Below are 14,047 nucleotides of genomic sequence, written 5' to 3'. Positions count from 1 at the left end.
GGAGTTCACGCACTTCCTAGAGTATTAAATGATAAACCAGTAGTTAATCTCTTATGTGAAGTTTAGATTAGCAAGAAATTTTGCAGAAATCGACTTTCGCAAGCTTTTTTTCATGGCAATTTGACTTCTAAAATTTTAACGCTTGCAGGACTTATAGCAAGTTATATTTGTACAAAACTGTTGAAATATTACCCTAATGTAAACGCATCTGGAAGTTCATGCTCAATACATTGCTGCCAGATCTTGCAGTATAAACTTAACTTTAGTCTTTTTCAGAATATTAGAGTTTTCTAAGTCAATAGAAGCATGCTGCTATTTCTCAAGTGTCCGCGTAGTATAAAATATTTGATAAATATGTAATATTCTCTGTAAGGTTATTTATTATACGATCTTAAAACACAATTTATCTTAATTCTAATCTCAAACAAATTATAACTGCCTGTTCAGCCCATTTCGACTTTCTAAATACTGAATCTCAACTTACTAAGCAATGTTTTCTATAGTCGATCTCGGCTTTTCTCCTTCAGCGCTTCAAGCTTGGCGCACCACTCCTCCCGCTGATCGTACGTGGTGATGGCCTGTTCCACCAGCTCCAGGATCTGTGCCTTGCCGTCCATCAGCCGCTTTATCTGGTTCTTCCAGATGCCGTTGAAGAATTGGCTGGAAATTATCGCCGTGTTTTAATAATCATGATTATCTAGTTGTTGAAGTTCCAGTTATCGGCACATATATGTAGGTAGAAAAATAAATAATTGTTGCTTTTAAAACTATTCCAAGATGCCGTTGAAGAATTGGCTGGAAATTAGGGTCGTATTGTTATAACAATCACAATTATCTAGTTGTTGAAACTTAAGTTCTCAGCAAATATAAGTAGAAAAAGAGATCATTTTTAAATTTAAACCTGATCTATAGTCAGTGAGATTTCCGAAGACCTAAATGTCCTTTCCAAAATTTATTTCCTTGTATAGCAGTAGGCCTCCATAATTTTTCGGAGACTGCATATTCGAAAGCAATGTATTGGGTATCAATAACTTTTACTCATAAGATATTTATGAATCTTCAGCTTTAAGAAATTCCTCAACTCTTACCGGTCCCTCAGCAGCCGGTCTATCTCGAGCCGCATCTTGTAGTTTTCGCTGTTCACCGTGTTGAATTTCTTCATCGCGGTATCCAGTCGGTTTTCAAGCTGGGTGATCACCGTCTGGTTGGTAAGAGTGTTTGCGTATGCCTGAAATTATATTGAAAATACATTTTTTATTGTTTTTATATTGGCCATAGTTTTGGTGTGCAAAAAATGTTACCGTCCATATTGCTTTAAGTCACGGAATATCATTTAGGTTGATAAATGACTAGGTAGGATATTCCTTTGTTTCAAGTGTATGGTATTTTTTCGTTTTGTACTATATAATCATTTTAAAATATTAATAATATATCGCTTTAGTAATAATCAACTGTTATAACTGTGAAATAACAAGTTTCCGTAGTGTAGCGGTTATCACGTGTGCTTCACACGCACAAGGTCCCCGGTTCGATCCCGGGCGGAAACAGATTCTTTTTATTTAATTATAATATACTTTTTTATAAACCAGGATGCTTTAATACCATTATATCGATTTTTTTACTCACAAAAACAAATTTAGAAAATTACACCCAAAATTTTCTTGCGCGCCCTGTAACCCCAAGTGGACTTCAAACAAAATATTTTTATATGTAGTATCGCACACTAGTCATAATTACATACCTTCTATAAATACACTTGCCATTCTTTTGTATAAAAATGGAGTGCCTTACCTTTTCGGTCCCAGATCCTTTAGATTTCAAATTCTTAATTTCTTTTTGAACTTGTGTCAGTAAAAAATTTAATTCGTTGATGATTCCTCGATGCTCTTTCACCTCAGCGGAGTACGCCTCGTGGTCCTTCAGAAGGACTATCAACTTCTCGCGCGTCCTAGCACTTTCTAGAAGATTCGACGTGCTTTTTGTAAACTGTTGAAGAAGGGAATGGATTAGTATTACATAGGTGCGATGTAAAATTGTGACCGTTAAGCTATTTTTATTTTCAGTCTACATTGTAAATGTAATGTTAGAGTTATGTTATTCTCCACTCATTCGTCGGCCTGTAGGGCTTTCTGAAATCCAAATCCGTGTGCCAAATGTCATCCAAACTACAGCAGTTGATGCGTTTCCTTCCATCAAACATCCAATTAAATACCTATTGCAATCTTAATAAAATCATGACCTATTTCAAAATTGTTAATTTGCGGCAGTCGTCGGAAAACAAATTTTTGTTTGATAGCTTTTTTTTTGAAGTTGCTATAAAATTGAGCTTATCAAAGATAGATAAATATGGCATGAAAAAATCTAAAACGGTCGCAAACAGAAATTGGTTGTTTGACGATTCTCACAAATTGGCAATTTTGGAATGGGTCATTATTTTATTAAGAGTGCGCTATGTCCTATGACTTATATACAATTTCCCATAATAACGATCACGCATATTTTGTAGGGTGAAATTTTATCTAATTTGTTAGCTACCTTCAGCTCGAGCATGATTTTCTCCAGCTCTCCATTGAGGGTGTTGATGATGTTCTTCTGCATCCTGAGGGTTGGCTGGACGCTGCTCATCACCGTCGCACGGTCTATTTCCATCACCCTGAACTGATGACATGATAGTTTTATAGCAGCAAAGGTATTGAGCTTGACCTCCAAAAAATGTTATGGTAAATTGGTAACAAAAATCACGGTTTGGAATTTATTTGTTAACTAGCTTTTGCTCGCGGCTCCGCCCGCGTTATAAAGTTTTTCAGGCTAAAGTTTTCCGTTATAAAAATAGTAGTTTCCGGAGCCTATGTTCTTCCCAGGGTCTCAAACTGTCTCCATACTAAATTTCATCTTAATACGTTGGGTAGTTTTTGAGTTTAACACGTTAAGGCAGACAGATGCAGCTGGGGACTGTTTTATATTATTTAGAACTTTTTAAGTGAAACAATCCCGTCATACATCATTGTTGCATAACTTTAACCGTTTACGCAGCGCAGGCAACGGAAGCTCTCAAAACTCATAATTTTCCCCGTTTTTGCAACATATTTCATTACTGCTCCGCTCCTATTGGTTATAGCATGATGATATATAGCCTATAGCACTCCAGGAACAAAAGGGCTATCCAACACAAAAAAGATTTTTTCAATTCAAACCGGTAGTTCCTGAGATTAGCCATTACTGCTCCGCTCCTATTGGTCATAGCGTGATGATATATAGCTTATAGCGGTCCACAAATAAAGGGCTATCCAACCCAAGACGAGATTTTCAGTTGAAACCGGTCGTTCCTGAGATTAGCCATTACTGCTCCGCTCCTATTGGTCATAGCGTGATGATATATAACTTTGAGCACTCCACAAACAAAGGACTATTCAACACAAAAATATTTTTCAGTTCGAATCGGTAGTTCCTGAGATTAGCCATTACTGCTCCGCTCCTATTGAATATAGCGTGATGATATACAGCCTATAGCTCTCCACGAACAAAGGGCTATCCAACGCAAAAAGAATTTTTCAGTTTGGACCGGTAGTTCCTGAGATTAGCCATTACTGCCCCGCTCCTATTGGGTATAGCGTGATGATATATAGCCTATAGCACTCCACGAATAAAGGGCTATCCAACGCAAAAAGAATTTTTCAGTTTGGACCGGTAGTTCCTGAGATTAGCCATTACTGCCCCGCTCCTATTGGGTATAGCGTGATGATATATAGCCTATAGCACTCTACAAACAAAGGGCTATCCAACGCAAAAAGAATTTTTCAGTTTGGACCGGTAGTTCCTGAGATTAGCGCGTTCAAACAAACAAACAAACAAACTCTTCAGCTTTATATAATAGTATAGATATAGATAAATTGCAGATTAAACATAGCTGCTTCGTAGGAGCGTGGCGTCAATCCTTAGTTTGAGTAGAATATTGAACTAAATTGATCCAAATTTAATATGAAATTTTAAATAAATCTGTCGAGTCATTTGATCTCATTAAAGTCATTAAATAATCTCAATAAAGGAGAAGTGATTCTTTTCCTAGGCGATCGTAACGCGTACCACAAGGTGAGATGGTTACTTATCATTCAATTGTATGACGAAGCTAGCAAATTCTAATCACACTGTTGCAAATGCAAAAGCTATTTCTCAGCCGTAGGTCACATTAAAATTGCATGAATATGTACTATAAAGCGGAATACCGGAGTAAAAGGTCAAGAGGCACACTAATGTCACATAAATATGTATTTAAATGATGTTGTGTGGGTGTTTATACAATTTATTTATGTTCTTGATACCATAATAGTACCATAGTTAAGAGATCTTAAGGCCATTAAAATGTAATTTATTTATTTGTATTTATTTCATTATTAGACCATAGTATTTAACATAGTTACAAATTGAAAGAAATCACTCCACTAGGACAGTCCTGTCCTGTATGATATATTGCATGATTTTTTTAATAACAATACATTAATTTTCTCTCGAAGTTTCGAAGACGTAGCCTTCATGGTCACGGGGCTGTGGTGTTGGTCGTCCGAAAAGATAAAGTTAAAATATCTAAATATCTACCTACATTTTACAATTATATTATAATTAGTATTATTTTTTAAAATAGTAAATTATTATATATAAGCCTGTGATAAAATCAGAAATATAACATTCCCGTTAGTATATGTAATCATTGAACATACCTTATGTTAAAAATAATGTTTACATAACGTGGAGTAAACAAGAAAAATATCCTAATTGCTATATTGGCAATATAGTAAGGATATCTAAAGATGATGTTCTGTTTTAAGTTATACTGCCTTATTTTTCATATTGCATGTGACGGCAAACGCACATGTATGCCACTTGACGTTAAGTGATCTTTCCCGCGCATAAAATGATTCATTGTTTTATCTGGTAAGATCAATAATGTTGTTATCGATTCGGGGTTGCGATTACCATAAAGGTAATGGCGATGAACGAGAGTCGATTTTTTCTTCATAGTTGGAATGCTAACCAATCTCATTGGATGTAAATGCTACAGCTAACTAGAAAATTATGTATCAGTACGAGCCACTTAGATGATCTCTTTCACTATAATGTCATTATTATTTGGTCACAAAATATACTTCCATCCCTTTTTAATAGCTATTGGTTTCTATCATTTAAGTTTAACCGTGAGATTTTGTTTTTTTTGTCCGCAAAACGATTACTTAATGTCGCCAAAAACACAGTAAGTGTTACAAAATCATGCATATTCTTATTTTAAGTACTTAAAAGTAGAGTCTTGCAGGAAATGTCTTGCGTCTTGTACTAACTACTATTACCTAATTATTATTGCTTTAACGTTTTAATAAAATAATATGACCACTCACTAAAACGTAATTATATTGTTCATTTTTTAATTCCCATAGAGTAATGAGTATTTTACATTTGAATTGGTATTTACAGATAAGACTGTAGGGAATGTGAAGAGTCGAATCGTGAGTCCGATGAGAGGTCATTAAATAAAATCGGTCCGTATAAGTACCATCACAAAAAGAGTTTATTTTCCACAACACAAATAGAAGGAAAGAGAACGATAGTTCGTAGAAACAGATAATAAAAGAAGCGAGCAAGCCTGAAGGTGTATGACTGAAACACCTGTTCTCAAACAGTATTATGGACACAACGTCCATAATCGTTGAAGTCTAATCCTCTCCCGGTGACCGTCCTGAGTCGAGGTTCACAACCCGTTAGTGGGTAGCCCTCAGTATGGTCGCTTAATTTTCATGGGTTGCAAGCGCTTAAACCGCTCACCCAAAAGTTCAGTGTCAGTAGCATAGCTTGCTATAGAGGGGCCTACATCTAAATTTTTTTGGGGGGCCCTTCAGGGCACTACGAACTTTTGGGCGTCTGCTTAGTTTAATGTAGGTATGGACCAAGAGGGACCCAAAGCTCGGGGGGCCCGTATCACTGATACGGTTGATACGGCGGTAGCTACGCCCCTGTCCGGTGTGTTTGTATAAGCCGGCCCTTGCCAGACTAACAAATAATTTTAAAAAAAAGTAGCAATGTAAAACTTTGATTTATTAGGATGGTATTTTGTTTGGTTATTATGTTGTATGGACAGCGGATTATGCTTCAGTCTGAGTAATTAAACAGATTATCGTTATGTATATTATTCAAATTATCCAATAAGACAGACAGTGACAAAACTGTCAATAGGTACTTAAAACACAGATTAACTTAAAATATTAACGGTTAATTACACGGATTACCGTTTATTAGTAAACGTAATGGTAAAAATATTCAGTTTCTTAATGCTCAGTGATTATAATAAATAATAATAATATCAGCCCTGTATTATATACTGTCCCACTGCTGCACGGGCCTCCTCTACTACTGAGAGGGATTAGGCCTTAGTCCACCACTCTGGCTTAGTGCGAATTGGTAGACTTCACACACCCTCAGTGATTAGGCTGGTGACAATTCCCTTGAAATAATGTTACTGTTGTTTAGCGATACAATGCGATGAGCTAAGCAGACGGGCTCTCAGATACAAGACATTTGTCACTGAGTAAACGACTCCCGACCAATAAAACACAAATTGAATTTAAAACGATACGTGATAGGGAATTAGACAAGAAAGCATTGCTGCTTCGAATACATAAGTAACGTAACTGTAATAAGCATGCTAATTTTGACCTTAAGCTCTCGTTTATAATTAATCACCAACTAATTCGCTCATTAGTCAAGTTACCTCAAGTAGCATGCTTAATTGACTACGGTAATACATCTTCACGAGAATTAATTAAAATAGCACAGAGCACGTTATTAAATAGCAGATGTATTCGCAATTACCAATTATGTACGTGCCGTTTGTTAACATTTTATCCGTAAGGCGATTGTTACATTATGTTTACGTGATATTGTTACGAACTAGTTTTAAATAAAGAATTTTCAATATACTTATATATCTTTATATGTCACTATCACTGCTGATTATAAGTCTCCTCCAAGATTTCCAGTTGGACTTGTTCGAATCCCTTTTTTCGCGGAGAAATCGCTTACAATCCCGCATCAGTCCAAGGAACTGAAGCGAGTATGACTATCAGTCTATACTTGTCACGAATTTGTGTCCGATATGGAGATAGGCTTGGCCGCTCGCCCTCTATCACATCTTGAGGCAAAATATACATGGCGAATAGCGGGTGCAGTATTTGCGCCTCCCGTCTAATCCTACGGGAAAAAAAATTGACGTGTATGTTTTTAATTTGAAAATACCTGTCTCTGAAGCTTTGACAGTTCATCTTCAGCGATCTTTTCCATCTCCATATCATCCGTTGGTGACGACATACTGATTCTTTAACACTACACTTTTACTCCTTTTATTTTAAATACTTAATTCCAAGCTACTTTATTCCAATGCGCCAATTTCAAGTTACTTTTATTCCAGTTCTTGTGGTCTTCTAACTTGTGGTTTTAGATAGAATATTGGATCAATAAGGTTGCTTAGCGGCCGTAAACATTCCACTTAACTATGTAAAATATCGGCTAAAGAAAGGTCTTTTCCTGCCCTTTCTTATCGATTAGTTGTCGAATTCTTCACGCCGTAGAATGTTGGATGCTACTTTTTAGAATATTGGATATTTTTTACGTGATTATTATCTGCTTTAATTACACTGGAATTTTCTTTTTTGATAATATTGATTTATTAAAATAATTTGTTAGTTGAAATTAAATTTACGTCAATGTTTATACTTTATAGCAAAGGTTTAATGTAGATGTTGAAAGGAGTGCTTAAATAAATATTTTTTATTGCAATAGGTAAAATGTTCTCAGTGAAGGAGAATATAGCACTTATATATAAATGTATAAAAATTAAAAGTAGCTACATTTTATCCCGTAATACAAGTTTTATGCGGTCGGGGTCGCGGGTAATAGCTACTATATCCATCCACAACATAAAAGTGTAGGTATTTTATAGCCTTAATTATACATTATACTATAATGATTATAGTATACTTACTTACCTGCAGCTCGGCTCGCGTGATTTTATTCCGATATAAATATTTTCTCGGGATAAAATTATGCACTCAGGAGAAATGTAGCTTCCTATTAGTGAAAAAATGATATCGGTCAAGTAGTTCTTGGGATTAGCGAGTTCAAACAAACAAACGCTTCAGCTTTATATTTCTTGATGTGTACATTTTATACATATACAATATGAAAACTATCTAAGTACCTACCTACACACTTATTACAAAGAAAATATATTACTTATATTAGATACATAAAGTTTTAAATGTTCATTAATTTAATTTTCTTTTAGTACTTAGGTCAAATAAATATACTCTAAGTTTTTGTAATGCCTGCATTACGCACCACAGAGACTGTTTGATAAATGGTATTGTAAATATCTTTATGAATTTTCGCTTTATATCATATTATGGCTATAAAGTAATAAAACATACGTATATTTTTTATACATTTAATAGCTCAGTTTATTATGAGATCAATAAGTATGAGATCATTTCCTCACGTTGGTCAATGTAAAAAAAGAAAAAAATTGTTTCAACATTTTTGTTTGACCGCTCTCCTTGTATCACCTTGATTGTTTATCGCTATCCTTTTCTAACGGACTAGTTTGCCGCTTACCTGAGTTTTTATCTTGCTCACTTGCACACGTTGATTTGTACAAAGATTAACTGAAATGAGACTGTCTAATTAATATAAATGAAAGACTTAGTATCTTGTTTTGATAGGGATCAAGATTATTCAATTAAGTTTTAATTTCATGAATAAAGCACACTTACAACATACATTTACTTATTTGAATGCGCAAATCACTTCATTTATTATATATTATATTAGCGCCAATGTCGTAGTAAATAAAATAAAATAAAAATAAAATAAGTAGAAAAGTATTAATATTTAGATAAAAGTCTATACATCCCTATTTTTATCTAAATTCACATTTCCTTCCTTTAATCTAGCCATGTCCAAATGTTGAATTATAAATAATTGGGAAAAAAAATAGAGGAGCCAAAAGCGAATATAATTTATATTTGCAAAAACATAATAATATTTTTAAATATAAGTAATATTAGGTACTTGCATAATTAAAGCCTAGAGAAAAAGAATATTAAGTTATTTATCATGTAAGAAGTAATAGCTAGAAAAGAAAAAGTTCTAAGTTTCTATATACAGTCAATTGTTAGTGAGATCCTAACATCATAATGCTATTATTAATCCAACTAGGCAGCTAACTACTAAAAGAGCTTAGTGACGTCTATTGTCCGAAGTTTTATTACCTACCCGCCCACCTTATCATAATTTAATCTATGGCCGCCGCCGCCTGTTCTGGCTGGGAGGTTTTGCGGCGCGCTGTTGTGTTCCGACCGTCGTTGAGGCGTCACTGCCGCTTTGCGCGCCGTGAGTGTATCGATATCACAAAAGTTTTACAAGACGTGCTATGTGTTGTGCTGTGCTGTGTACTTGTGTCAGTGACCCGGAAATGTTACTGTGATATAAAATGGCATTGAAAAAAGATTTCGACCTGCCAAAAAACATTTTCAAAATCAAACTGCCCAAAAACGTGAAAATACAACAGGCGTTCGATAAAATCTTCAAGAAAAATCAATATACTAAAATAGTGCAAAGTTAAACTACACAATCTGTCTGGTTAAATGGCCGGTGAATTTAGTGCAAATATTAGTAGAAGTAGCAAATCTGAAACAGAACCGCCGGATCGCAAATCACCAAACTTTATAACGGACGAAACGCAGTTTGTCGGTAGAGGTGACATAAAAACATCAACTCCTATAAACAAGCACAAGAGAAGCAGAAGTCGTAGTGGGAATAGAGTGACCCCATCTGCCTTGAGTTTGTCTGATGAGAATTTCTATTTGGAATTAGAGGAATACGTGAAAGAAATGTCGGCATCGAGAGATACCAGCGCTATGGATTCGAGCGTTGAGCCCGACGTGTGGAGTCAGTTGCAGCAGAAGGAATCTGACCTTTTGCTGGCTGCGGAGCTGGGTAAGGCGCTTTTGGAGAAAAATGAAGAACTCAAGAAGGAGCAGGACAAATTGACCGAGGAGTACTCCAAAAAACTCGAGGTGAGTTGATTTTTAGCGCGGCGCGGCGGTGAATTCTCGAATTATTCGCACCGTTATACTATTAACTTTTTATATTTTATACTTTAGCATTTTGACATTTGTACTCAATAAAGTTTATTTTTCTTTTTAAAGTGGGTATTTAGACAAAGCGTTGTGCAAATGCATAAAAGATATTTCCATGAATAAATTACTGTTTCAGACAAAGAAAATTCTTTTTTTGAAGTTATTTACTTACAATTAGTGTTTCTTCCTAGAATATGATATAGGTAGATAATATTAAAACTATGCCGTTGTATACTTTTTTCTTTGGCACGGTTGAATTTAATATCTCATTGGCAAACAATTTTGCTTTCGAAATCCGAAATATAAAAGGCAATAACTTTAATCTTTAGTTAAGTTTAACTGCTTGTTAAAAACAAGTAAAACAACCATAAATTTGTTAAACGTAGATAATTACACCGCAAGGCACTTTAGTATCGACATTGAATCACGTATATTTACGAAATACATTAACTTTAAAAGATAAATTTAGTTAGCATGTTAAGGTGGTAGCTCAAGGTCCATTTTCATACATTTTGTTTCGGCTTTAATCTGGGTAACTAAACAAGTATTGGCAAGTAAAGAATTTAAATTCACGTCTAGTTAGTGATTAGTTCTCGCAGTTGAAAGAAAAACGTAAAAATAATTAATAATCATGGATATTTCGGCCTTTAAAATTTAATATGACGAAATTTGTGATTATAACTAGTATGAAACCTTAATAAAAATTTTAGTCGTTAGTTCAACTAAATGTAGCGGGGTTTTTAATGGTACCTATTGGGATAAATGCACACATTTCGTGTGAGTTTATGACACGATATGTCGGATTAGATCCCGGTCGTTGTTGATATCAGACACGTAGCGGTGAAAACCAAGTCAAAACTTTGCTACGATATGCTCCAAAAAGTATTGTTCAACAAACCTGTTAAGAGTTGGATCAGATGGAAGAAGCAGGGTCGTCTTTACTCAGTGTAAGGGATGCGCTGCATCCTGAAGGAGTGACTAAGGGGCCGGATCGCGCCTAAATAAAGGCGATGGAGAAACGAGCTCAAATTTTTTTTGCTCTTTTTAAAAAAGGAATTAGTATTTTTTTTAGTAAGGGGTGCTGAACGTTCCCGGGAATATTGTGAATAGATTACGCAATGACATTTTACAAATAGACGCGTCATACACTAACAAAATTGCACATAAAAACAGCGGAGTATTTACTATAGTCACAGCCCTAGCGGCTCGCATCGATACGGCCCGAGCGAGCCCGAGTGGTTCCGAATGGGCCCGAGCGTCGGCCGCCCCGTCGCCATGACAGTCGAATAAAATGGATTTATTAGTTTAAAAAATAAGTTAAAGAGTGTATACTTATTACTAACGTATAAAATGAAACGTTTTTCATTCACAGTTGGAGTATAATGTGTACATCGTCTAAAAACACAGGAACGCATTTTTATTTATAAAAATACAAAAAGTTAGTAAGCCGACTAGTCGCGACAGTGGTTGGAGGTTGACTAAGTGAATGTCGGGCAGTTACCTTACTTTCGTCTTGCCAGTATTGAGCTCGGATAACGTATCTATGTAATAAAAACATCTTAGAGATTACGTAATACTAGGCTTCAACTGGATATTGATTACCAGTAAGTTGAACATAAAATTAATTCAATCGATTTCTCATGCTATTATGAATCCGGTAACGTTTTATATGGCTTAACGTGATTAATTTTATACGGATATAGGTTCTAAGTGGAAATGTTAAATTAGTTCAACATAATGTTTGCGTTACAGGTTATACCGCTAGACCAGTACGTTCTCCTTCCTTTGCACAGTCGGCTAAATTAATTAGATCCTGTCTTACTCGTAATACTTTTATGTTATAAGTATATGTATATTTAAAATCTTGTTGTTATCGTTATTTAGGTACAAAACGTTGTATTGCTGTCAATCATTGATGTATACGTACTAGATTTGGCGTTCCGAACGTTCAACTAAATTGAACTGTCATCCATTCAAACTGATTTTAATATGGTGTCAATAATTATGCTTGTGGTTGTGTACGGAGTGGCGCTCATAATATAAAAACGCGAGTCTAAGTGGATTTGAATAAAAAATATTAATCAAATAAGTAAAATTATTTGTTGTTCAAGTGAATAAATAGGTTATAACAATGACATTTTGGTTGCTATTTTAGTTCAGATGTTCAACAAATAGTTTATGTAGATGTTCGTGTCTATAGAATATACGTCAATGTTGTCAATTGACCACAATGTCGTTAAACGTGACGTAAATTTAGCTACACTATAATTAACTCCAAAATTAACACCTCTAATAAAAATAACAACCTAAGTAATGCTATTTCTTATAAACTAGGCGAGGAAAACCCGATCGATTCACGGTTAACCAATAGACAATAGTTTTCGTCAGTTTTTGAAAGTTGGCAATGAAAACGATCTCAATGTTGCCACTTTTAATTATAGTAACGCCAAATAAATTAATACAATAGCAAAAAAGTTGATTTATCGTATTGTTAATTTAATTATGCATTAACTGTTGACTTATTTAATACTATTAGTGGTCGTTAAGAAGAAATTCGACTTTCAAATTGAATATATTTCATATTGTTTTTTTTGCACTATATGAACTTTAATTATGTCACCTCTCGCACTCCCCTGTGCCAGCAATGTACTTAAAGTGAGTGCAAAGTACTTCATGTATACAGATATAGATAAATAATATAAACCTATATACTCAAACATATTATGCTGTTTATTTAGACTAATATCTTACTGCTTAGGTAATCATAATAAATATAAGCTGGTTTTACGAATTGGATGTAATAGACTTACGGGTAGACCGTGTTTTTTTTTGAGTTAAAAAATCTCTTATTTTATTTTACAAAGATTAGTTAATTACGATACAACTAGCAACATGACGTATGTTTACATATAGGTGGCGAAGGAAGGCGAGGTTCCGATATTTGATGGGTCACTCGCTCCCCTCAAGGAAGACCATGATTCGGATTCACGCGCAGATTTCATTTTTTATCCCAGAAAAGTACTATTAACCGGGATACGTCATTGGCAAGCAAATTTTCCAGTACAAGTTAACAGTTTAAAAATATTATGGTTAAATGATAGATAGGCCCGTTACATACACAAGAAAATGTAGGACGTGTCAATTTAATTGTGTGCATTTCACACGATAAACATTAGTCATCTGATTCTGTCATGCGTGCAAAGAACAAATATTCTTTAGTACAATGTATTCTCATACAAACCCATGGAGAAACTAATAAGGTTCTAATACATGAACCGGGCCAAGTTAATGCTGTCCAAAAACAAACGTATAATGTATTGCACGATATCTTCAATATGCAGATTGGATTTTTTTTCTTACTTGAATGATAATTGAAAGGATAAATCTTATGTCATTATTATTGATGTTATAAATGCATAGCATTTGTGATGATTGGATGCTAAGAAGTAAACGATTTACCCCGAAAAAACGTGGTTATTTAATTCGGAATGAATTAATCGCGTAGGCCATGCATGCGGTCCACAAACAAATTAGTTTATTTACCTTGCAAGATACAATTAACTACATTATTGAAACAGTTGAGTTCTATAACGTTTAACAATATTATCTTGCAAGTAATCTTATCACACATCGATTGCTCCTATCATGCAAGAGAGGAATCTCAAGGTGACATGAAACGGAGGAAATTCTTAACACCCTACTAAACTTCGTATTGGAACTGTTTCTCATAACTGGTTCTATTAATCTATTTATTCTTTACCACATTTAAATGGCCACGAGACATATTAATAAGTATTTTGCTATAATTTGTGTATATTTTCAAGTCTAGTTTAATAAAGTTATTCGTGGGATAAAATATACATCGCAAT

General features: G+C 34.6%; 1 protein-coding gene and 1 non-coding gene across 2 annotated transcripts; one reads left to right on the top strand and one right to left on the bottom strand.

Moving 5' to 3' along the window:
- Nucleotides 1–515: 515 nt before the first annotated feature.
- LOC119192239 (coiled-coil domain-containing protein 63-like) lies at nt 516–7,761 on the bottom strand (the record flags this gene model as incomplete). The annotated part of the gene is given in 5 exon segments (XM_037446068.1): nt 516–660; nt 1,089–1,228; nt 1,792–1,986; nt 2,536–2,658; nt 7,279–7,761. Coding segments are annotated over 5 exon segments (675 nt in total), but the record flags the coding sequence as incomplete, so codon positions are not given.
- Nucleotides 1,475–1,547, top strand: Trnav-cac. The gene has a single exon. It is a non-coding gene; the product is annotated as a tRNA-Val (tRNA).
- Nucleotides 7,762–14,047: the final 6,286 nt, after the last annotated feature.

Source organism: Manduca sexta, unplaced genomic scaffold, assembly GCF_014839805.1.
Source record: "Manduca sexta isolate Smith_Timp_Sample1 unplaced genomic scaffold, JHU_Msex_v1.0 HiC_scaffold_251, whole genome shotgun sequence".
NCBI classification, from domain to species: Eukaryota; Metazoa; Arthropoda; class Insecta; order Lepidoptera; family Sphingidae; genus Manduca; species Manduca sexta.
This window is presented reverse-complemented; position numbering and strand designations above follow the sequence as displayed.